At 36.3% G+C, this 24,370-nt stretch overlaps 6 protein-coding genes across 8 annotated transcripts in view; 2 read left to right on the top strand and 4 right to left on the bottom strand.

The window, feature by feature from the left end:
* LOC144850824 (TOX high mobility group box family member 3-like) overlaps positions 1 to 822 on the bottom strand; it is a 58,743-nt gene extending 57,921 nt beyond the window's left edge. The window contains exon 1 of the mRNA XM_078708293.1: positions 727 to 822. The gene's annotated coding sequence lies outside the window, so the exon portion shown is untranslated. The remainder of the gene's footprint in view (positions 1 to 726) is intronic.
* Positions 823 to 1,082: 260 nt separating this feature from the next.
* Positions 1,083 to 10,649, bottom strand: LOC144850854 (aldo-keto reductase 1B-like). Of its 3 annotated transcripts, none has more exons than XM_078708337.1 (7): positions 10,297 to 10,649; positions 4,763 to 4,942; positions 4,047 to 4,166; positions 3,876 to 3,962; positions 2,583 to 2,806; positions 2,160 to 2,411; positions 1,083 to 1,562 (listed from the first exon to the last, which is right to left on the bottom strand). In XM_078708337.1, exons 1-7 carry the CDS (start codon positions 10,426 to 10,428, stop codon positions 1,517 to 1,519), a joined length of 1,041 nt encoding a protein of 346 aa, XP_078564463.1. In that variant the 5' UTR covers positions 10,429 to 10,649; the 3' UTR covers positions 1,083 to 1,516. The 3 variants fall into 3 exon arrangements, with proteins under 3 accessions (XP_078564463.1, XP_078564464.1, XP_078564466.1); XM_078708338.1 differs by lacking the exon at positions 10,297 to 10,649 and adding an exon at positions 5,436 to 5,543; XM_078708340.1 differs by lacking the exon at positions 10,297 to 10,649 and adding an exon at positions 5,232 to 5,316.
* Positions 6,314 to 8,002, top strand: LOC144850371 (neurotrypsin-like). The gene is made up of 4 exons (XM_078707647.1): positions 6,314 to 6,362; positions 6,856 to 6,929; positions 7,267 to 7,575; positions 7,701 to 8,002. The coding sequence occupies exons 2-4, from the start codon at positions 6,866 to 6,868 to the stop codon at positions 8,000 to 8,002; spliced, it is 675 nt and encodes a 224-aa protein (XP_078563773.1). The 5' UTR covers positions 6,314 to 6,362; positions 6,856 to 6,865.
* Positions 8,068 to 10,441, top strand: LOC144850869 (uncharacterized). Its single transcript, XM_078708361.1, has 2 exons — positions 8,068 to 8,437; positions 8,983 to 10,441. The coding sequence occupies exons 1-2, from the start codon at positions 8,143 to 8,145 to the stop codon at positions 9,264 to 9,266; spliced, it is 579 nt and encodes a 192-aa protein (XP_078564487.1). The 5' UTR covers positions 8,068 to 8,142; the 3' UTR covers positions 9,267 to 10,441.
* Positions 10,650 to 10,746: 97 nt separating the features above from the next.
* On the bottom strand, positions 10,747 to 19,524 carry LOC144850862 (carbonic anhydrase 1-like). Its single transcript, XM_078708350.1, has 8 exons — positions 19,241 to 19,524; positions 15,581 to 15,781; positions 15,218 to 15,336; positions 14,376 to 14,471; positions 13,409 to 13,474; positions 13,093 to 13,150; positions 12,611 to 12,720; positions 10,747 to 11,797 (listed from the first exon to the last, which is right to left on the bottom strand). The coding sequence occupies exons 1-8, from the start codon at positions 19,278 to 19,280 to the stop codon at positions 11,675 to 11,677; spliced, it is 813 nt and encodes a 270-aa protein (XP_078564476.1). The 5' UTR covers positions 19,281 to 19,524; the 3' UTR covers positions 10,747 to 11,674.
* A 3,465-nt stretch (positions 19,525 to 22,989) lies between these two features.
* LOC144850194 (uncharacterized) lies at positions 22,990 to 24,256 on the bottom strand. The gene has a single exon (XM_078707427.1). The coding sequence runs from the start codon at positions 24,010 to 24,012 to the stop codon at positions 23,131 to 23,133; it is 882 nt and encodes a 293-aa protein (XP_078563553.1). The 5' UTR covers positions 24,013 to 24,256; the 3' UTR covers positions 22,990 to 23,130.
* Between the last annotated feature and the right edge of the window lie 114 nt (positions 24,257 to 24,370).

Genomic DNA, 24,370 nt, shown 5'->3' with positions numbered 1-24,370 from the left:
TAACTTTTAAATATAATAATTTATAATAATATATATTATAATATAATATATAATATATATATTTTTTCATATACTTAGGTATATACTTAATACTGTAGTAGGGAAAGAGAAAAATTATTGATACTAAACCGTCTCTATGATGATGGATAAAATTTAATTCATACTTTAAATAAGATTATAAGTAATATATTTTTTAATATTCATTAACAATAAAACATATATTGTAAATTATGGCCATACGGTTTATCGCAAATAGCGTGCGTGACGCATGATGGGAAGGATTTGGGTGCAAACGTCACAACATGTACATATATGATTTGTTGTTTGTACATACGCGTTGTGACATTTGCTCCAAAACACATGAATTGTACAATAGGCGTTCTTCGCAAAATCAAGCTAGCCTAGGCCTATTTGCAATAAATAAGCCTTATTATCCTACATCTTCGAAGAATGACACCCAGTAGTTACTGTATATGGGATCTCCCTACTTTGTTTTAGGTTCTCTTATTTTGCAATAGTTTTGTTTTTGTTTTAGTGAAAAGATGCTACAGCAGTTACAAGTACAAATTTAGGCCTACCTAGGCCTAGCCTATACCATGTTCCTCAAATTCCAGGCAAGTAAAAAAGAAAATGACTGCAGACGATGGGAAAGAATGAAGGCCTAAACTTTAAAGCATATAGACGTTACAAACAAACATTATACATCATGTCGAACATATCACTTACCAATAAGCCAACGTAATGTATGTTTAATTGGTTTTTATTTGCAGAAAACATCAAAAACCGGCTGCAGAAAAAACACTGTCCAGCATGACATTTTTTTACGATTGTTTGTGTTTATTTACTTTTAAAAAAAAGAGGGCGCAATAGCAAAGTAAAGAAACATCAGGAGGGGAGAGATAGTGCACTACGGTGAACTTATAAAAGCTCATTCCTATTTCAGATTTTTATTTTATTTACATCTCTCTGGTTATACATTTTGTACGAGATAATCAGAGAAATTAAAATTACAAAGAGCAGGCAGCAATCTTCTGTATTATTTATGTTAATAACACAATAAAACAATACACATTTTTGTATAAATAGTGTTTATTTATAAAATGTATAGCAAAGCACCTACATAGAGGTTGTACTGTATCTTATTTTTTACTTGTTAAATAAGTCACATTATAAAAATAAATAATATTGACACTTAAACTGTTCTATTTTCATGGTTTTTCAGCAAGGAAAATTGGCGATTTCAACGTTAAGTTCGTTGAGAATGCTCTGTATATACCCAGCGATGCTCGTTTAAACCTAGTATTCTATACTAAATCTTGTGCAATGACAAAGGTTCAGGTAACATGCAGACAATGATTGTCATTCCCAAATTAGATTAAATCTTGACTATATAAATATATATACAGTACTCAGATCATAACATTAAAATATCTTTAAAAAAATCTTGTTGAAAGCACTCGATTTAAAAAATTAGCTTGGCAAGTTTTTGTCTTATTTTGCGTGTAATAGACATCTGTTATACTGCTTTGTCATTGTATGGGAAGTGTATATGGTCTTTAAATCTATAAAGAAAAGAAAAAAAGTATTCTGTTAAGAGAAACAGTTTATGCTGGTGTATCACTATCATCCTCTCGTTCGTCTTAGTTACCAACATCATCATTACCATATATCACAAGATGACATGATCATCATCACTATCATTACATGATCACCACCACTACCATCACATGATCATCACCACTATCATCGCATGATCATCACCAATATCATCACATGATCATCACTATCATCGCCACAATCGTCGCATGATTATCACCACTATCATCACATGATCATCACCACTATCATAACATGATCATCACCACTATCATCACATGATCATCACCACCATCACCAATATCATCACATGATCATCACCACTATCATCACATGATCATCACCACCATCACATGATCATCACCACCATCACATGATTATCACTAATATCATCACATGATCATCACCACCATCATCACATGATCATCACCACCATCTCATGATCGTCACCACCATCATCAGATGATTATCATCACTATCATCACATGATCATCATCACTATCATCGTATGATCATCATCACTATCATCATATGATCATAAAAAGTAAGATTTTAAAGCATACTTGTGTTGGTCAAGGAGACGATAATTGATGTTTAGTGATGCTACTTCTTCCATTTCCTCTTTTGACAGATTAAAATCAAACACCTGAAAGTTCTCCAGTATATGTTTTTGGTTTGTGCTCTTTGGTATAACGACGACGCCAAGTTGAAGTTCGTATCGCAACACGACTTGGAATGGAGTCTTCTTATGTTTCAAGGCGATTCTTGTGATTATCGGATTTTCATTTAATGCTACTGGTTTCGGTGTCTTGACGCTATAGAAAAGTATAGAATGTTTAATGTAATTTAAATGATTATTCTTCATCATATAAAAAGAACACAATAGACTACCCCAATTTACATAACAGGACACATGGATAACATATCATTTAAATATCTCAGAAGTGTAAAAATGGTTGACCAAATCTTACGACATTGATACTTACTGTGGTTGGCCTCCCCTAGCCAGAGGCGAGTATGCGGTGACCACAATGTTCCGCTGTTTACAAAACTGTAAATAATCTGATTGCGATAGGTATGGATGTATCTCAATTTGAACGACGGCAAGTGGATGGCGGGCAATAGCTAAGATATGCTCAAGTTGCTCGATATTGAAGTTTGAGACACCGATAGACTTTACTAGGCCTGCGTCTACAAGTTTTTCCATTTCCTGAAAAAAAATCAAACGAAAGTCGGTGATGATAGTGGTGATGATTGTGTGATGATAGTGGTGATCATGTGATGATATAGTGGTGATGATAGTGGTGATAATAGTGGTGATGATAGTGGTGATGATCATGTGATTATAGTGGTGATGATCATGTGATGATAGTGGTGATGATCATGTGATGATAGTGGTGATGATCATGGGATGATAGTGGTGATGGTCATGTGATGATAGTGGTGATGACCATGTTATGATAGTGGTGATGATCATGGGATGATAGTGGTGATGGTCATGGCATGATAGTGGTGATGATCATGTGATGATAGTGGTGATGATCATGTGATGATAGCGGTGATGATTGTGTGATGATAGTGGTGATGATTGTGTGATGATAGTGGTGATCATGTGATGATATAGTGGTGATGATCATGTGATGATAGTGGTGATAATAGTGGTGATGATAGTGGTGATGGTCATGGGATGATAGTGGTGATGATCACGTGATGATAGTGGTGATGATCATGTGATGATAGTGATAGTGGTAATGATCATGTGATGATAGTGGTGATGATCATGTGATGATAGTGGTAATGATCATGTGATGATAGTGGTGATGATCATGTGATGATGATCATGTGATGATAGTGGTGATGATCATGGGATGATAGTGGTGATGGTCATGGGATGATAGTGGTGATGATCATGTGATGATAGTGGTGATGATCATGTGATGATAGCGGTAATGATCATGTGATGATGATCATGTGATGATGATAGTGGTGATGATCATGTGATGATAGTGGTGATGATCGTGTGACAATAGTGGTGACAATAGTGGTGATGATAGTGGTGATGATCATGTGATAATAGTGGTGATGATCATGTGAATGATAGTGGTGATGATCATGTGAATGATAAGTGGTGATAATCATGTGATGATAAGTGGTGATGATCATGTGATTATAGTGGTGATGAACTTGTGATGCTCATGTGATGAGAGTGGTGATGATCATGTGATGATGATCATGTGATGAAGCTCATGAATATTTATCATGTTTATGCATATTCATACCTTCCATGTGTCCACGTAATCAGTTTTATCAAAATATGGGCTATAGTCTTCAGCATCTGGATAATGTTGCCTAGGATTGTTAGAAAACTGGGGGAAAAATAAAATGTTTAAAGATGTATTCAATCATGCATATAATCATCAAACTTCTCTTGAATTTTTCATAGTGATTACCTTTCTTAGCCCTGTTGTACAATGCATTAAGTACAGGTCAATATAATCTAAATCTAGTTCCTTCAATGATCGGTCAAACGCATTTCTAACTTCATCCCGACTGAAGAAATTTCTCCACAACTATGGAAATATAAAAAACATATTTACACAGTATTTTTCTTATAAATGTGGTGACATCTGAAGCATTTCAAAGTTAACATTCTAATGTAATAACCCTGAAATATATTATTCATTTAATTTTCATTTTAGCAATTTCGTTATCAATTCTTATAGCTTTCATACACTATCATGCTTTGTGAATGTATTGAATGCAACTGAATGAGGCAATTTCTATAGTCGGCTGGTCACAACGCAATATATATATAAGTTATATTACATAGCCTATGTAAATATGTGAACGCGATTGGTTGAAACTTCATCACATGACTACTGCTGCGAGGATCGTAAATCGTATATGTACGATATTAACTGAGTAATTTTATTGGCAAGGAATCATTAATTAGTAATTATCTGTATATTATTCTTCGCAAGGTAAGGTGAACGCAACACATAAAACTAGGCAGGCTTATTTACATAAAGGGAAAGCCTTAGTTGGCGTTTCGGGAAATATATATTCCCTCGAGAAAAATATCATATCTTTGGGGATGTCAAATCTTATATTTCACCTCTAAGCAGGCAATATCTGTATAATATATTCTTCCTTATGATATCCTTACTTTGGTAACAATAAACAAATCTTGGCGAGTCACTGTACCATCTTTTATCTTGTCTTTAACAGCACAGCCTACTTCAGCTTCACTGTTATACATCCAAGCAGTGTCAATGTGCCGGTATCCTAGGTCTATACCGGTCCTCACTGCTGCTGCTACCTCTCCATGGCCACCTTTAGACACATACTATATATTATAATAGACAAAATCAAACATTAAATGAGTAGGGTTTTAATGTTACTGAATCAAAGAGCTGAATGGCCTGGCTGGTATCATTATAACATTGTAATGTTATTGTGATATTTTATAGATTTGTAATGTATTCACAAACTGAAGATCGCCCTGTAGTGTTGATGCATTGTGACAAAAAGTTTAATATTTTAACTTGTAAGAAAAATATATAAATAAGTTCAATTTACCATAAAAGTATGTTAATAACATGTAGTTGATATCAATTAATATCATAAAACCATACCGAGTCGTACCGGGCGTAGATTAGTATGACTGGGACGAATCGTCCTGCTGCTCTAACTAACTAAGCCACAGCACCCTGTGTCACCTACCGGTCAAGCTTCGTCTAGGTAGGCCTACTAGGACTAGCCTAGCTTCACATCATTGATAATGTCTAAAAAGCAGTGGATTTCATTTATGGAGTCATTTAATCAAGGGTCAACTTTACCTGGTTTTCAACAAAAGTACCAATTCCTATAGTTGGTATTCTTATTCCAGTTGAAAGAATAAGGAACTTCTCAACTGAATTGTTCTCTTGCATTATTGTTTATTGTTAGTTTAGAAAAATAAAAAAATAACGCCACCGTATGCGTTTGCTTGTAACACTTCCTGAGTTAAACGTCAACAACAATGTAAAACGCGTCAACGCTCACTTAAAAATATTTTTTTGTATAGTCAGGTTCTTTGATACAGTATTATACAGTAGGCTATATTTTTATACATCTAGGCCTAGTATGTTATATCTTTTAGATGAAAATCTTTTTATTCTTTCATATTTCAATGAAAAGAAAACTTTTGTTTCCGTTTCAATCCTTTAGATCTGGCAGGGAACCAACAAATTTAATGCAGATATTTATGAATTGAATATTAAATTAAAATATAATATATAAACATCATTGTGGAAACAGATGGGGAGAACGGTCATACCAGGGAATACTGAATTACGTAATTTCACTCTTGATCCCTGGTCATACTAAGAATTTGGTCTATAAATGTGTCACGTGACTTAGATCACTGATTATGAGTCATTATAACGGGATTATTACTGGCTATGCTTATTTTAGCAATGATAATGATGATAATAATAAACTCAATGCTTTTATTTCCACTCGTCATATTTGTACAATTAACGTGACGTCACCATTATTACAAGTCTATTTATAGAAACGTGCTATACGTCCGTCAATAGTTTCTGTAGAAACTGTCACGGATATTGATCAATAACAATTGCATTATACGGTTCTTCACACTTGACAGTCCAATTATTTAAAAGAAGAGTTGGTATTACAGTACCAGTCAAAAGGGAGAGATCGTTGTTGTTGTCTTCATCATTTTGCTGCATACATTATTATATCTTTAATAATATTATTTATTGGTAAGTCATGGGTTTCTAAAATTATATAACGGATTAATGGATTAATAATTTTATATTAACATGCCGTTTCTAGTGCGCGTATTCATGGAGTACGCCATGCTATATTCGGAGAGGAAATAATTATGAATGTACCTTGGAGTGAGTGTACGACGGCGTTCTCTTCAAATGACGACGTCAATGTGCTATTATAGGTTTGCCGTAATGCCTTCTAGTTTTTGTCAAGAAAGATCACCCTTCCTTGATTGTATCGTCATGTAGGCCTAAGTAAGATTACAGATAGGTACACTACATAATAGGATTTGTTGTAAAATGTCATCCAACGCTTAACATTTAATATGTAGAGGCCTAATGTCAGAACATTTAATGAGTGTTGTGAAATGAGGCTTTAATTTCCTCTTTAACTGTAGAATACCCATCATTTATAGTGGCCTATTAGTCTGTATTAGAAGCCTACATGAATGTTTCATTATAACAGTACGTTTTATTTATATAGAGTTTTCAACATGAAGAAACTAAAGATGGAAATCACTTTGGTGTTCTCACTTTTCGTAGTATCTGTCCAAACAGGTAAGTTATCGTTTGCGTGTACCGTAAATATATTAGGCCTAGTCCCAGAGCTGTACTTGAATTAAACAAAACAACCTTGTTTTAAAAGGCAACATTCATTTTAGTGTTCAAAATGGAGTCACCATGAGAATATTAGCCTACATTACACATTTTTTAAACACTTTATGAATCCTCTTGTATCTTTATGTTTGAATTTCGTCTGTATTTGTTTGTGTTGTTTTTAAGAGGGCCTCTTCTAGTCTGCTGTAGTAAAGCTGTTAGAGCTACCCATGTAAAATAAAGTTGAATAAATAGATACATTTTTACAGTTTTACATTGTTCTTTCTTAATGTTTTAGAAACAGTTCGGTTGGTGGGTGGAGTCAACAAATATGAAGGTCGTGTGGAGGTGTTTCGTGATGGACGGTGGGGAACAGTTTGCGACAATGGCTGGGATTTCACGGCTGCGAATGTGGTTTGCAGAGAAGTCGGGTTCGGGAACGCTGTGACAAATGTCTTTGGCCAAAACCCAGGAGATGCAAGTCAGCCGATACTGCTCCACAATGTACGATGTACTGGCCAGGAGCTAAGACTTTCTGATTGTCCATCTAAAACGGGCAGTGGAACCTGTGACCACAGCGAGGACATTTCGGTGCGTTGCTCTCCAGGTGGGTCATCAAAATTATTATTACATTTTTTAAAACATGGAATCCATATCAATTCATTGCGTGTTTTGTGAACTTTGGTTTGACCAAACAACATTTATTACACGTGTATACGATTTTCATTTCAGTTAATGATTTCGACGTCCGGCTTGTTGACGGATTGCATCTAAATGTCGGCCGATTACAAGTTTATCGTAACGGAACATGGGGTCAAGTTTGCGACAGGCATTGGAATGATGATAGTGCTGATGTCGCATGTCGCCAACTTGGGTACGTGCGCTCCGATTCGTGGGTAGAAAGTTACAAACTCCAGGAAAATGCTAGCCCAATAGAGTTTGACTTATTTCAGTGTACAGGCTCCGAAGGTAGTCTGATGGATTGCGTGAGCCAGGCGTGGAATGAAGATTCTGACTGCGGAGACTTTTTCTAAATTTCAGTTTTTATACCATCCTATGTTTTCCATCTTCACATGTAAAACTTACCTACGTTTCTATACATTTTATTTGCCTTATTATAGGTGATCTAACATATTCACAAGGCGACTCGCGCTTTGTGGGTGGAGATCCCAAAATGGCCGGAATCCTCGACGTGTACATCTACGGTGAATGGCGTACTGTCTGCTCTAAAGTGTGGAGCAAAGACGAGGGGAAGGCTGTCTGCAAAGGGCACGGTTACGAAGGAGCACAGGAACACAAAGGCAATCCCAATGACTACGATAAATCCCTCGTGGTTACAAGACCCGTCCATGCTTATGACATTGATTGTTCTGGCAAAAAATCTTTAAATGACTGTCATTTTAAAACAGACAAGTTGTACATTGGATGCACACATGATGACGATGTGGCGCCAAAATGTGGGCCTACTGGTAAGTTACAGTACCGTACTCATAGGTGTAGCGTGGTTTAACTGAAAATAAGCACTGCATGTATTCCGAACCCGTACGTGCGCATGGTTCCAGCTTAAAAATTTTAACTTGAAGCTCTGTCTATACTATCAAACTAGTTTGACAAAAAAGTGTGATGTGCCCAAATATGGTAACGATATGCTTAAATATTGTAGTGGTATGACGTCATCGTGTCCATATATGGGCACATTACATTTTTTTTCCACATAAAGTGTGATAGTGTAGGCAGAGCTTTACACCATAGAGGCTTCTAAAAGCTCTATCTATACACTATCAAACTAGTTTGACAAAAAAATGTGATGTGCCCGTATATAGTAGTGATATGTCAAAATATGGCAGTGATATGACATCATCATGTCCATAATAGTCACATCACATTTTTGTTGATATATAAAGTTTGATAGTGTAGACAGAGCTTAAGATCTTTGGTTTGGTGACTACAATATAGGAGGATACAACGCAAAGATAAGCGCACCGCATTCATCAATTTCTTCTCTCTTTTGTAGGGTTGTCCGGTGGAGGAATTGCCGGTATTGTAATAGGAAGCTTATTTGTAAGTTTCTTTTTGTATAGTTATTGCATAAGTCCACAATTGCAAAAGAGAAAGAGAAATGCAGCTAGGCCTAGACCACCTCCAGCTCAACCAAATTCAACACCGAATCCTTCTGCGATTAGCACAAGTGACGTAAATATTAATATGGAACCAGCCGTTCCTTCAGCAGCAGAAATAGAACCGCCAAGTTATGACGTTGCTGTGAAAAACTCTAGTACATTTGTAGAGCCAACGTGACAAAAATAATTTTTTATAAATGTGGGTGATGTTCCTAAAGTAAACAGTAAAATAATATTAGTGAAGGTAATGATTGGTTCTAACAAGAGACGCAACACAAGGATGTGACGCAACGTATCCTAAAGCGTGGTTCCCACTAGGACGCAACGTAACGTAACGCAATGACGTATCGAAGTGATGTATTGCGTAATTGCAAGTGGGAACCGACGACGCAACATTGCTGTAAAAATCGCAGGTTTGATTTCACGCAGGCGGGGGCAAACACAATGATTGTAAGGGCATTTTCTTACGTTGCGTATAGATTGCGTTACGTTGCGTCGCAAGTGAGAACCAAGCTTTAGTGAATTGACCAATCGCACGCGATGGATTATACTGTCGCTTGTCATTAGTCAACACACTTGCGTTGCGTCCTAGTGGGAACCAAGCTTATGGAAGAAGTAGGCTAGTGTTATCCATGGGGAAGAATGCTGCCATAAATAACTTATTTATATACCTGGATCAATAGCTACTGTACTGTATGTAAATTAGTTATTCTCAACGAACAATATGCAAAGGACGAAACTTATAGAAATATTTTGTGAGACTGAGTTCCGTTTACACAAGATGTAATTCATTCATATCAATAGCAACTGTACTGTATGTAAATTAGTTATTATCAACGAACAATATGCAAAGGACGAAACTTAGAAATCTTTTGTGAAACTGTGTTCCGTTTACACGATGTAATTCATAACATACGTAGTTAATAATAAGCATTCAAAGAACAAGAAAAGTAGTCCTACATTATTTTACTTGCAGTATTTAATCGTCAGAAAACACAACATGCAATGTTCTGCAAACAGAGCGCGGCTGATACGTGTTCTTTTAAATCAAGTTATATTCCTCCTGATATGCAAAGCAGCAGATGGATAAAATACCGCGTGTCACCACCACCGAGCGGGGTTCGAGCGTTTGAAAGAACCTCCTTTTTCCAGTAGTAGGCCTACTCTTTCCAAACTTAGACCAGCAGTAATGATGAAAAAAGGCTTACCTGGCCTAGTTCCTGACGATTATTTCTCCACTGTTTTTGAAAACAGAACCCCCGATATAAACAAAATCTTGGCACCGGCTTGATATTATTCCAATGAATGGCATGAACTCTGGGCCGCAATTGAGACAGCATGCCAGCCACTACAGTATACTAAGTACGCTATGATGCCAGCATATTGAGTTAGATATTAAAGGCTTGTTTATTATGAAGTGTAAAGCTTGGTTGCCACTAGCACGCAACGCAGCGACGTATCGATGCAAAGTGCTGTATTGCGTAATCACAAGTGGGAACCGACGACGCAACAGTGCTGCAAACAGGTTTGATTTCACGCAGGCGGGAGCAAACAGCATTATTGGAAGGGCATTTTCATTTTCTACGTCACGTACATTGCGTTACGTTGCTAGTGGGAACCAAGCTTAAAGTAAGAGTCAACGCGTGACGATATCCCCTTGAAGTTAATTTATTGCAGTTGAACATAATAAGTACATTATATCTATTATATATTTTATATATAATATTCTATGTTTTTAATATATTATATATAGTATACGATATGTTACAATCTTGTAATCTCATCTTAAAATAGCTTCACCAAAATATGTTTATATGCAGGCAATATAAATATACATTAAAACCTTTTTTGATAATAGTAAAAATGATATCGTTAAACAGAATAGTAACTCTATTACTACCAGCACCAGCATAGGCATGAACTTTTCTATAAATATATTCTGTATGATAATCATTTTTTGATATACTTAATAATATTAATACTTACTATTAATTAACATTTATAACGACGATTTGCTGTAATGCAAAATCCATGCAAAAATAAGTAAAACAAGTAAAAGTTAAAAGAAGATATTATATTCTTTACATTTCAATAATGTAAATATAAACGGTCACGGGGTTGTTTTTAACATTTTTTTTTTGCTAAAAAAAGTTATTTGCATAGTATTCTAGTGGTTGCGGTAATAGAAAATGTTACGTAACATGCCAAACAGATATCATATCACACTTTCACGAGAATAAAGTTGCCGAAGTTTTCAATTGGACCATGCAGGACATTAGAACAAGCATACCACAACAATAGATTGTATAATATTATAAGCATTGATTTTTACAAGCATGCACACAGTAGGCCTACACGTCATTGAAGTCATACACTTAAAACATCCCGTAACATACGTTCACACTGAGCACGGATTCCAGTCGGGTTAAAAATAAATGGGTGTAGTGTTACGTTCACATAACGCATCGCTAGTGGGAACCAAGCTTTACGTAGAAAACGTACGTGTGATGGTTTCCTCAGGCCACCGTACCAAATCCAGGCTCAGTGTGAACATAGCCCTAAAGTAATATATGTGCAGTGCTCTATTTATTTGAAACTTGCTGCTACAACACGCCCATGCATCGGCTGTGTTGGTCGGAAGTTGTCGGATATACATTGCTGTTTTGCATCTTCTGCCTTTGTACTCATAAGGGCTCGGAATGTTTCCAGCTTTGTAAAAAGAATCATAAAATAACTGTTAATAGGAGTACGAAAGCATTACGGTAAAGTAAGTATCCTGATATCGGCACGCCTACTTTGTAAACAATTCGATCGGCGCCTGGTACAAAGTAAATTCAAACTTCGTTTCACAGAACGGAAGACGGCGCCGTGTTGTTATAATAATGGAAAATCATACAGAATTGAACGGCACCGTCTCACAGAACGGAAGACGGCATCATATAACGGAACGGAAGACGGCACCGTGTTGTTATAATAATGGAAAATCATACAGAATTGAACGGCACCGTCTCACGGAACGGAAGACGGCACCGTGTTGTTATAATAATGGAAAAGCATACAGAATTGAACAGCACCGTCTCACGGAACAGAAGACGGCGCCGTGTTGTATGAAAAGCATACATAATTGAACGGCACCGTCTCACGGAACGGAAGACGGCGTCGTGTTGTAATGAAAAGCATACAGAATTGAACGGAATTGTCTCACGGAACGGAAGACGGCGCCGTGTTGTATGAAAAGCATACATAATTGAACGGCACCGTCTCACGGAACGGAAAACGGCGTCGTGTTGTAATGAAAAGCATACAGAATTGAACGGAATTGTCTCACGGAACGGAAGACGGCGCCGTGTTATTATAATAATGGAAAAACAATGTCCTTGAAAGGTGATTGATTTGTGAGGCAGGACCCTTCCGTTATCGCCGACCATTATAGATCAGCTCTGATCAGTTCTCAACATCTTCCATATGAAAAATACGCCTGGGCATTTTCGGCCTGGTGTAGGCGGCGGTCACAAGACATACCTGCTCTTTTGATATCTCGACTGCCTCCTTGAAGAGTATCCAGGTGACAGACTCGTACAGTGGTGGCGTAGTCAGGGAGCCTTCGTAGGTGTAGTAATCTTTGGTATTGGCTAAAAAAAAAACAAATATATTAAATGGTTAAATTACATGGTTCGGAACAAGTCTTCTCGGAAAAGGACTATAAACCTTCGGTCCAGTGTACACATCTGGCTCATGTGCACTTTAAAGAACCTAGTACATCTTTCGAGACGAGTAGGGGGTTACCCCGCTGTACTAGTATACACTCAGCCACTGTCACTCATGTCACTCATCAAGAGGGTCCCTTGATTGTCAGCATACGCTGTTTAGGGTCACCCTCTATAAATAAGGTGTAATAAAAAAATAATAAAAAAATATATATTTATATAATGTATACTGTATGTATTTATATGTACATGTATGTTCATTTCATATGAAATTACTGTATTAAAATAATGACTTACTTGGTAAAATGTTAGCTGCGTGGAATCCCCCAGGAAGCGTTATATCAACGGCTTGGTCCTATAATGAACATTAAGAAACAAGTAAACAAATTAATTAAAATAGTTCTAAGCTATACGTTTACGGAACGGAAGACGTCGCCATTCTGTACATGACATTTTCCAATTTTTGGCACAGTCTTCCGTTCCGTGAAACAGAATAAATGTGAGTAAGTAGAGTAAAGGTAAATAAGTACGGTAGGCTTAGTAGATATTTTTTAGGTTTTTTATGACACAAATTTAAACTAAATGAATTTGCCATAACTATCAAAATACTTACCTTATGGAGAACTTTTGTAAGATACGGAAGAAGTTCACCCCAATATGGATGGTTAGTTTTGCCAACCTAAAACATGGAAGTAAAATAATTAAGGGAATCACACAGTGGCTCTACTTAAAAGATGCATTGTCCCCCAAAAACATGAAAAATGAAGATTAAATCAGACTTTAAAAAGGCTATTTTGTAGTTTTAATAAAGTTAATCACTTCTGTAGAAAAAAACACAATGTTTTCACCTATAAAATGATAAAATAAATGGTTAAATTCAACCAAAAATCCATTGGCTGGCAGCCAATTTGACTATTTTTTGCTTTAAATTACAGTTTTTTTCAGGCAAATACATTTTTTTTCGATCTAATTTTTGTTCAAAGTGGATAACTAATATGTGATATTAAAATGGCATATTCAACAAAAAAATTAGTAATAATTATATTTTCAGGGGGACAATACATCTTTAATAATAATAATATATTTGTTAGCGATACACCATGTGTTTTCAAACAAGGAATACAGAAACATAACAACTGAAACGTCGAGACATTCTCAACTTTACTTTACAGGGCCGGAGGATGGTAAGGGGTCTACCCTCACCCCCATCCTCCCAAGCAAAAGAGAGGGAGAGAATGAGAGAAGAGAAAGAGGAACACGAAGAGAAAACTAAATATCTAGATCTATTATTTTTTTTCGATATTAGGCCCACGTAATGTGTGTATCACAAGCTTATTCATATACCACGGAGGAGTTCACACTCCATGCTTCTATTTCACATTTTCAATGGGTCAAAATATTCAAATTGAGGTCAAAGGTCAAAGTTGAATTTTAGAAATTTGACAACATGGGTTTTTATAACCAGCATGATTCAAACATTCATAAAACACAATGTTTACACTTTCCCCATGATCTGCACACGAAGGCACTTTTTTTTTACATAGGGAACTGGACTATTTCATTATGTGTTATGTACTTACCTTGATGAAGGTACCCAGGACGGCAATTCCGTCTGTTTTGTCGATAGCATCACCACACGACTTGTATAAGTCAGTGTTCCAGTGAACAAAATGAAGCTACATTGACAGAGAACAATGACACAATTGTATTTAAAAAATAATTAATTTTTATTGTAATTTTAAAGAAGCATTTTCCCCCAAAAAACATGAACAATTAAGATTAATAAAATCAGACTTTAAATAGGCAACTTTGCAGTTTTAATAAAGTTATTCACTTATTAGGCCTAAGTAAAAAAAAGAAATTATTTCCCTTATAAAAAGACAAAAAAGAAACGGTTAATTTTAACCAAAAACCAATTACAATTAATTATTTCTTTGCTTTAAATTACATTTTTCAGGTAATTCTTTTTTTTTGCGATCCAGATTTTGGTCAATTTAAATGATATTAAAATGGTATATTGAAAACAAAATGGGGAAAAACATTTTTTAGGGGGGGGGGGGGGGTCAATTATATATCTTTAAAGATGTATTGTCCCCCTGAAAAAATAATTGTTTTGTTGAATAGGCCATTTTAATATCACATAAAAAAAAACAAAAAAAAAACTGTAATTTAAAGCAAAAGAATAGTCAAATTGGCTGCCAGCCAATGGTTTTATGGTTGAATTTAACCGTTTATTTTGTCATTTTTGGGTGGGGGGGGGGGGGGTGTTTGCGGAAGTGATTAACTTTGTTAAAACTACAAATGGCATATTCAGAGTCAGATTTTACTAATCTTTATTTTTCATGTTTCTGGGGGACAATACATCTAATGTTTTTTCCCACTCCAACTTTAGGAGCATCTTTGAATACATTTGAAAACGTACCTCGGCAGCGTATTGTTTGCCATTGACTGTGTGTTCAGAACCTATCTCATCCTTGCTTCCCCAATGGCAATGAAACTGTGCCAGTTCATATTTATGTTTCAGTGGCCCTTTAGTTATATCTACCAAACAAAAATGATGTAATGTGTGATGACGTCTACACTATCAAAGAAGTTTGACAAAAAGTGTGATGTGCCCAAATATGGTAGTGGTATACCCAAATAGTCATAGGACATCATCATGTCCATATATGGGCACATCACATTTTGTTGTCACATAAAATTTGATAGTGTAGACAGAGCTTTAATGGTTACGGTAATCAAACTGACAATCGACGAAATATATTACAGGTATTATCATTATTACCGTTTTTGTCAGTTTGTCCGACGGACACCGTGAAGGTATGCCCGTTGTTGACGACGTTCTTGATTGATTTCGGGTCGTAGTCAAACTCCAGCTCTCCTAGAGATGCATTATACTGTACTTTTGATGTGTCGATGTCTATTGGAGACTGCCGATTGCTTTTTGCAATCGGGTATTCTTTACACCATTCTTCTGGATCTAAAACTGAAGTTACATAAATAAATTTCGTAACAAAGTCCTGTTTAACTTTGGGGGGTTTAGAAGGGATTTGAAAAAATGTATTACTGATATCGAATTCATCTAGACTATCACTGTGTTTTTATGTCTGTTGCGTTTTTCGTACTATTAGTTGGGAAAGCCACTCGACAGTGCAGTTCTTTTGAACTGATCCACTTTTGGTTACCCGCAGGTGCTGATAGTACTTTTGTTCTGTTTTGTTGAATGATGCCGTACCTTGTTTATGATTTTTGTATGTTACCTGGAAATTGAATAAAAAAAAAAAAAAAAAAAAAAAAAAATGAAAACCTGTTCTGTCTGTTCATACTGTACATCCGGGGTTATAACTCGATCGGCTACAGTATTTGCGAGGGTGAATGCTAACCCAATTATTGACAAATCACTGGACTCTCCAACGCACATATTTAATGAACTACAGGTTTTCCATGACACAAACCCAATGCACATTGCAAACTTCAACAATTAAATTATTATCCACCAACTTGAATAATGACGTCATGATATAAATAATTTACCTCTGCGAAGGAGGTATGTAGTCCATCGTTTGCCTCCGCCAAGGAGATATGAAGTCGATCGCGTTTGTCTGTTTGTTTGTTAGCAGAATTACTCAAAATGTTATTGCAAGATCTTTACCACCAAAATGAAAATACAGATAGATATGTAGTAAAGGACCACTCCATTAAAAAAAAACTGAAATTGCATTTTCTTGTCCACAAACTTCATTTTTGGAGGCAAGAGCTATAATTTGTGATTTGTAATTTTAAAACATAATTTGATTTAATGTACAGGTTTTTGATACGAGTAGTTTTAAAAAACCTATTTCTTTTCAAACTTCACCCGTTTGCATTTGCCGTTGCTGTTAGTCAACTGAAACTATTGTTAGTTGAAAAGACTGGTTACATAACCATTACACCAAACTGACATGCACATAAATAAAATAAAATTGTTTTTCCGGTGAAATCTTATGTAGGAGAATTTTACAGTAGGCGGAGGTATGCACTTTCGCCCTATTAATGCATACGTAAGTCCTAGGCCGATAGGTCGTCGCAAATGGTAAATCCATATTTTGAAAGTCCTTCCAATTGTTTACAACAATCTGATTTTCTTTTTGCGTGTTGGCATGGCATGGGAGTACTTGGCGCCGTTCGGAACTAATTTTGTCGACATAATAGTATACCCCGTATGGGAGACTGAGGTGTTCGTTATTGTTTGTTTCCGTGTGGTGTGTCGATGTATTATAAATATTGTTAGGTTCTCGTAACCCTGATCGACTTGTCTAGAAACCTCATTTCTAACCTAGTTAACTGTAGACTTGCCCCATACGTAGTATTATGTATTATATGTATGAAACGCCATATGTGCCAAAATATTCATCTTTTTACTAATTTCGGTTTAGTACCTAGACTGTACCTTGTACCAACGTGTTCGTTCTTCAAACTATAATTATGATTGATAGGAATTCGACAATGCGCATAGTGAACCCAATTCTTTCTAGGTTACATAACCGGTAATCTCCACCTTTGTATAGAATACTGTACAAACGATCATATATCAACCTTTAACATACAATCAACAATTTGTTTGAACAACTTAAAGAATAGATTATTATAGGATAGGTTCTAATCGTTTCCTTTCATGAATTAATAAATGTATTCATTGTGTTCGAGTGATTTATGATTCTGGGAATGCCTTTACCACATCGTTTTGTTCTGTTGCACCGCAACGGGAATTAATTAATAAAATAGAATACATTAATTATAATTGAATAATTATCATAGCAAATACCAATAAAATAATACTTATTAATAAAAATAATCTTATCTAATTAATAGTCATCTGAATTTTTATGTACCATTTATAATTGCAAATAAACAAGTTCGCGTCGACTAAGATCCTGCAGGTACCCGCAGATTCTTGAAGCTGCAAGTAGAATATTCCATGTGCGTCCAGTATCACGAAATTCATAAATATATAATTGTTGGCGTCCTACGTGAACATATCAGGTGGATATTTAGAAATTGTTTCAGTATATAAGTTAAAGATGACATGAAAAATGAAGATTAATTAAATCAGACTTTGAATGTGTTATTTTGTAGTTTTGATAAAATTAATCACTTACATAGAAAAATAACGAAAAAAAAATTGTTTTCACTTATAAAATGACAAACTAAATGGTTAAATTCAACCAAAAATCCATTGGCTGGCAGCCAATTTGACCATTTGTTGCTTTAAATTACATTTTTTTTCAGGTAAATACATTTTTTTTCGATCCAATTTTTGGTAAAAGTGGATAACTATTATTTTAAATTAAAATGGAATAAAAAAAAAGTTTTGTAATTTTCAGGGTGACAATACATCTTTAAATGTTTATGAATAATGCGTATATCGTGGTCCAGGGGAATAAACCAGTCGACAAAATTAAATTCAAGTCCCATTAACCAAAATTGAAGAATTCATTATTATCAAAGTTAAATGCGCACGTACGGGCAAATAAAACCAACAGCAATGAAAATAGTCGAATTTTATGAAAAATGAATTTAATACCGTAAAACCGCCTCTTTTAATACCGTAAAACCGCCCCTTTTTGTAAACCCTTATTCGGGAACAGACAGGCCTATAAGGAGACACTTCTATTAAGGGAATTTGGGGTCTTGGGTCTCGAACGTGTCCCTTTAATGGGAATGTCCTACTGTTCAATGAATCATTGCAGTTATAGACAGAAAAACATATGTATGAATGTGAAGTAGTCTGTCTGTCCAGGGTCTGCGATATGCTGTGAATCATTGGATATAATGCATACTCTACTACTATCCGCCGTGCTCTACTTTAACTCTGACATTTACATCTCCGTCTAAGAGCTCGCATGAATTTAGGGTATCATTTTAAAAAATCAATACAGAAGAATAGCGTATTTGTTTCCAGTAATAATTTCATTATACTCTGCTTCAACACAACAAAAACAACCTACTTCTATGTTATGTACAATTCATACTAAAAACCTACACACATTTATAACCTTTTATTTATATCATCTGTGAATGATAGGCACAACGTATGTTTTATTATTTATGATATATATATATATACATATATTTTTCAACTACTAATTTTATCGCTTTAATAAAATCGCAAAAATCACCCTTTTAGCACATTTTCTCACTAATTCGCGCATGTAATAGGATCTTATCTCACAATAATCTCGTAACCACGTATATTACGAGATGAAATAAATGTTATGTACGGTACATGAGCTGCTTAGAACAGTGAGCTCACGCATGATTGAATTCATAATATTGTAAGCTACTGTCAAGGCATGATCGGGAGAAACTGCGCCTACTAAGGAATGCCGTCCTTTATAAATTATAATATACTGTACAATATATTATAATACATGATATCTCTAGCAGCAAGAAATATTATTCTTACCTTCGTCGTCGTGGCGTCTGCGGTAGCCCCAATGTGGCATGATTCTTAATCGTTTTGAAGGCCTCGGTGATCGGTTCTCAGCTGCTGTGCTTACGTTCAACGCCGTGGTAGAACTGAGCGAGTGAGTGCTTGGGCTGCCTTTATATACCAGCCGATTTTCATACGGATATAATGATTCTGTTCGCTTAATTTCGTGCCAGGAAATCTTTTAAAATTCCCAAGCGGGCCCGCAGTTTGAAGGAGGATGCGCCAACCGATATAGTTCAACAATGGGTCAATACTACTAATAACTAATCGCGATTTTATTTCTGATATAATACAAACTGACCTGGAATTGACGGGGGAGAGACTCCTATCGCATAATACAGTCATTTTCACGATAATTCATTATTCATAATTCAGAATATTAAAACATGCGTGGATTTGTATCTGAATAATTTACAAGTCTAAAAGACTACCTGCATACATAGGCCTACATTGCTGATTACATGTATGTTACATGCCTGTAAACAATGGCCAGTGGTCTAAACTCAGGGGCCCAGGAGCTTATGGGCAGTGCCTAGTGGAAACAGGCATTGAATATGTCGAAAAAGGCTAAAAACACCCGAAGCCTCCAGCATTAGAGGGCCATTTAGGTTCATATGTCGCCACTGAGGATCCATAGTTCTCATAAATGACTTCTTCGAGTTATCGCTCTGATAAACACAACCTATATATATGTTATAAAGCTTTAAGAAAAGTTAGTGTTTAGTTAAAGCGTCAACCGCTCAACATATGACGCGTTTTATGTAAGTTTGTGGCATTAAAGCCTTGTTCCCACTATTGGGAGCAACGCAAGAACGTAAGCCGCAACGCAAGCAAGTTGACCAATCACAAGCGACAGTTCGCCTTTAATTGCTCAATTTGATTGCGTTGTGGCTACGTCGTCCTTGCGTTGTGTCCTAACCAAGCTTTAAGATGCATAACCTCACGTAATTGTGACTACCGGTTTCTGAAAACTACCCTAGATTTGGCAAGAGTTAGCATTTAATTTCATTACCGGTTTAATATTATAGAAAAATTACTTTATCAATGTCTTCATTAAAGTAAGACACGCAAACGGCACACGCCAAGGTTGTTGCTGTTGAGTATGGTACTGAAAGCTCAGCCCTTTACGCACTTGCCTAGCAATACGAAATATCTTGGTTCGGTCTGACGATCAAGAGTAAATGTAATTTATTATATTCATAATTCGCACGATTCGCAGACCCCATAAATCTGTCATTTGTCGTTGATGGCAAATTCCGTAATAAAGAATGTCATAATCACATGATAGGCCTACATGCCAAGCACATGTGATGCCATATCAGGGAATGTGCCTGTGATACTGTACAAAAGATACAGTACCATGAATCGGCTAAATTTGTAATGAAATAAATATGAGGCTCACAATTACAGTGTTTCACTTAATTCCATTTCTCAATTGGATTTAAATTATTAATCAACAGAAAAAATAATATAGATTAATTAAATAAATACACACAAATTCTATTGTGTGCCCCTCGACTTATGTACTGAGGTAATAAGTACTGTACTATAGTAAGTTCAGTAAACTTGTAATAGTTGGAGATATTTATAATTATGTTTTATACGACATTAATAAGTATTTATCTTCCACCAATCGTATTAATATTCTCGTTTTAATAACATAAGAGGTCACTTGAATAGATGAAAGCCACTTAACCGGTCGTACTACTTTTGCAATTGGCTTGCAGAGGTCCTGAATTGTTGGCAAATAAACACAGCACTACTTTTGGCCCTTTCACCTTTTCACTTGTTTTCAGGAGCGCTTCGAGACTTTAGTGGGCTGGGGGTTGTGCTTTATAAATAAAAAAAAAATACCCTCGTCTGTACCCTCCGCAAAATCAGCACATTCCGATCTAGAAAAAATATAAAAATAACAAGGAGAGGGGGAGGGGGTTGGGGAATAAGTATGACACCGTTTTTAATCCAGGTTTCCACATCGGGATTGAGTAGTCAGAGTAGGGCTAAAATAGTAGTACGTACACCCTGGAATCGACATCTATTACCTTATACTCGGAATAGTAAACAAAATAATTACGATTACGGTAGGCCTAATTAGAACAAATTAAAAACCACGGATGCTGTGGACGTAACAAACATATGCTGAGGAAATCATGTTAAATATGGTGGCCTCGGAGAAATCATGTGTTTTCCGCAGTAATGTAGGCCAGCAGGGCCGCAGCCTGCACAAGGCAGGCGAGGCGAGCGCCGCTCGTCTTGAATTTTTAATTTTCACCACCCACCCCAATTATCCAGCACAGATCGTCATATTTTATAGTAATAATTCATATTTAAGGCATCTTTGCCTCGTCTGTTTTTAACCTCTCACTACGGCGCCTTGGCCAGATCTAGTAATGTAGGCCAGCAGGGCCGCAGCCTGCACGAGGCAGGCGAGGCGAGCGCCGCTCGTCTTGAATTTTTAATTTTCACCACCCACCCCAATTATCCAGCACAGATCGTCATATTTTATAATAATAATTCATATTTAAGGCATCTTTGCCTCGTCTGTTTTTACCCTATCACTACGGCGCCTTGGCCAGATCTAGTCTTAACATCTAGGTACTTGCTGTGTTGGGTCTACCGTACGTTTTGGCTTTATTCGCTCTCACCGCCGCCCGTGAAAACAAGAGACCCCTGCAGTCTCTTACAAAAGAGACGTAGCCTACTTAGTACTTCAATCTTTTTTATGACTTCATTTTAAAATAATGTTTTCGTCGAATGACCTGATTATTTCTATAGTCAAGGACATAATGTAGACTGCTAAAAAATAATGTTATTTGTATTCAAATTGAGACCATAAGGTCAGAGAATCACGTGCTGGATAAACGTTTGTTAATACTGTCTGGCGACTAAGTGACATTCGGATTTGAACTTATTACTTATATGGTGATAGGGCCTACATATATTTTTTGCGTAAACAAAACCCTTTCCCACAAGCGACGCAACGCAACGCAGCGACGTATTGACGTAAAGTGCCGTATTGCGTAATCACAAGTGGGAACCGACGGCGCAACAATGCTGTAAACATCGTAGGTTTGATTTCACGCAGGCGGGGGCAAACACAATTATTGGAAGGGAATTTTCTTACGTTGCGTCGCTAGTGGGAACCAAGCTTTACGTTGCTACTTCTTTGTACATTTCAGACATAATGAACACCGTTCAGACTTAGTTACTAAAGCTTGGTTCCCACTAGAACGTAACGCAAGGACGTAAACGCAACGCAAGCGTTTTAACCAATGACAAGCGAAGTTATAGACAGTTAGCAATCACAAGCGAATAAGCTATCGCTTGTGATTGGTCAATTCACTTGCGTTGCGTTACGTCCTTGCGTTGCGTCGCTAGTGGGAACCACGCTTAAAGCAAGCCGCCTGAACCGGCTTATAATAGGGGAGGGCGCTCACCAAACTAAATACAGTACTGTACACGAATCTTAATGAACGTTGAATTGCGCCACCACAGATACCTGACCTGTATATTAAATGCTGTAAAGTAAGACTGGAGATAATACACTGTACATATCAATTGGCAATACAATGTTTTAATCTTTTTAGTACAAAGGCATGTTTGCTAAAATCGTTATGTAAACATAACACAACTAGACCTACATCACGACACATTTAACCCAATATGTAACCATTAATTTATAGTAGTACTATATTCAAATTATAAATTCAATACCATTAAATGATATATTTCTAAATGTACATACTCTAGGTTTAATATTTCATTTTTGGCAAAGAGTTTTTTAATCCTCATCCGTGACTCACTAAAATAAAATACTAACTTATTCTTAATTTGATGACCGGTCTGAAGTGAAGATATTATAATTAGTCTTTCTTGAAAATCATAAACATATCCAGCAACTTCTGGTAATTATATTCATACCGCTGAACAAGTTCATCAAGATATTCTTCGTCTTGAACAGGGTTCAACTGTTTCTCTTTGTATTTTTTAATGACTTTAAATCCTGAAGCAGAAACAATTTCTAAAAGGACTTCAGTATTTCCACCATGAAGGTTATCTCCGTAGATCAAGTAAGAACTCTTTGATGCATTACGCAGAAGACACTTAAGGTTGTGCTTGAAATGTCGCAAGCCCTTAGCAGCGCTCACAAACTTGTACATCAGTATGATATCCGCTTCGGATACGCGGGATTTGATCCCTTCCGTGGCAAGGCAGTTGATATCATGTCGACGGTACCGTATATGGATCCGATCGGAATCAGTAAGCCTCAGTTGGTCTTTAACGGCACGCCAGGCTCCTTTCCATCGGCGGTATTTATCGATAACCGTAGCATCAAGAACTACGTTTCTGCTTCTTCGTTTTAGGAAACTCTGCAGATAGATATATAAGCCAAGTACATCCGTCCCTGGACCGCCTCCAATAGAGCAAACCTTCAGGTTCAAGTCTCCTTGTTCGCCTTCTTGATGCCAAACTGAAGGGTCTATATTCAGCCTACGAATTCCATGTCCAACAGAATAGCAAAGAGTACTGAAGTACTGAAACATGTACGCCGCTTGGTATCTCCGGTCGTTGAAATCAACTGAACTGCTCTGACATAAAGCCCGATAATCGGTGTACGACGTCGACAATTCCACCATGACATCGTACATATCTTTATCGCTTATTTTACACTTGTTTTTCTTTTCATATTTTCGTATCAAAGCCAAATGAGCTTCACGAGCAATGAGTAACACTGATTTTTCCATCTTGTAGGCTTACCGCTTAGGGCCTAAATGAATTTTCGCGCCTTTATAATCTGATACGTACCGCTTAATAACTGAAATTGAATTGCCCGCCTTTATAATCACACGTCACGAGTAATATTCTATTATTAGAAATATGGAATTTCCAAAATGATCGTTTCAGTTTCATGACGTCATAGTATTGATCGATAACAGCATAAGCGTTCCAATATCTATCCATTATCAATAACGTGAAAACGATTATAATACGTGTCGGTATTCAAGTGATACAGTAATACATCAATATAATATAACTAAAGTTATACTGAAATAATCAGTGACCATTTTTTTAAAGCAAGCTAAATAATATACATGACATTAG

Source organism: Antedon bifida, chromosome 8 (genome assembly GCF_963402885.1).
Source record: "Antedon bifida chromosome 8, ecAntBifi1.1, whole genome shotgun sequence".
In the NCBI taxonomy this organism is placed as follows: domain Eukaryota; kingdom Metazoa; phylum Echinodermata; class Crinoidea; order Comatulida; family Antedonidae; genus Antedon; species Antedon bifida.
This window is presented reverse-complemented; position numbering and strand designations above follow the sequence as displayed.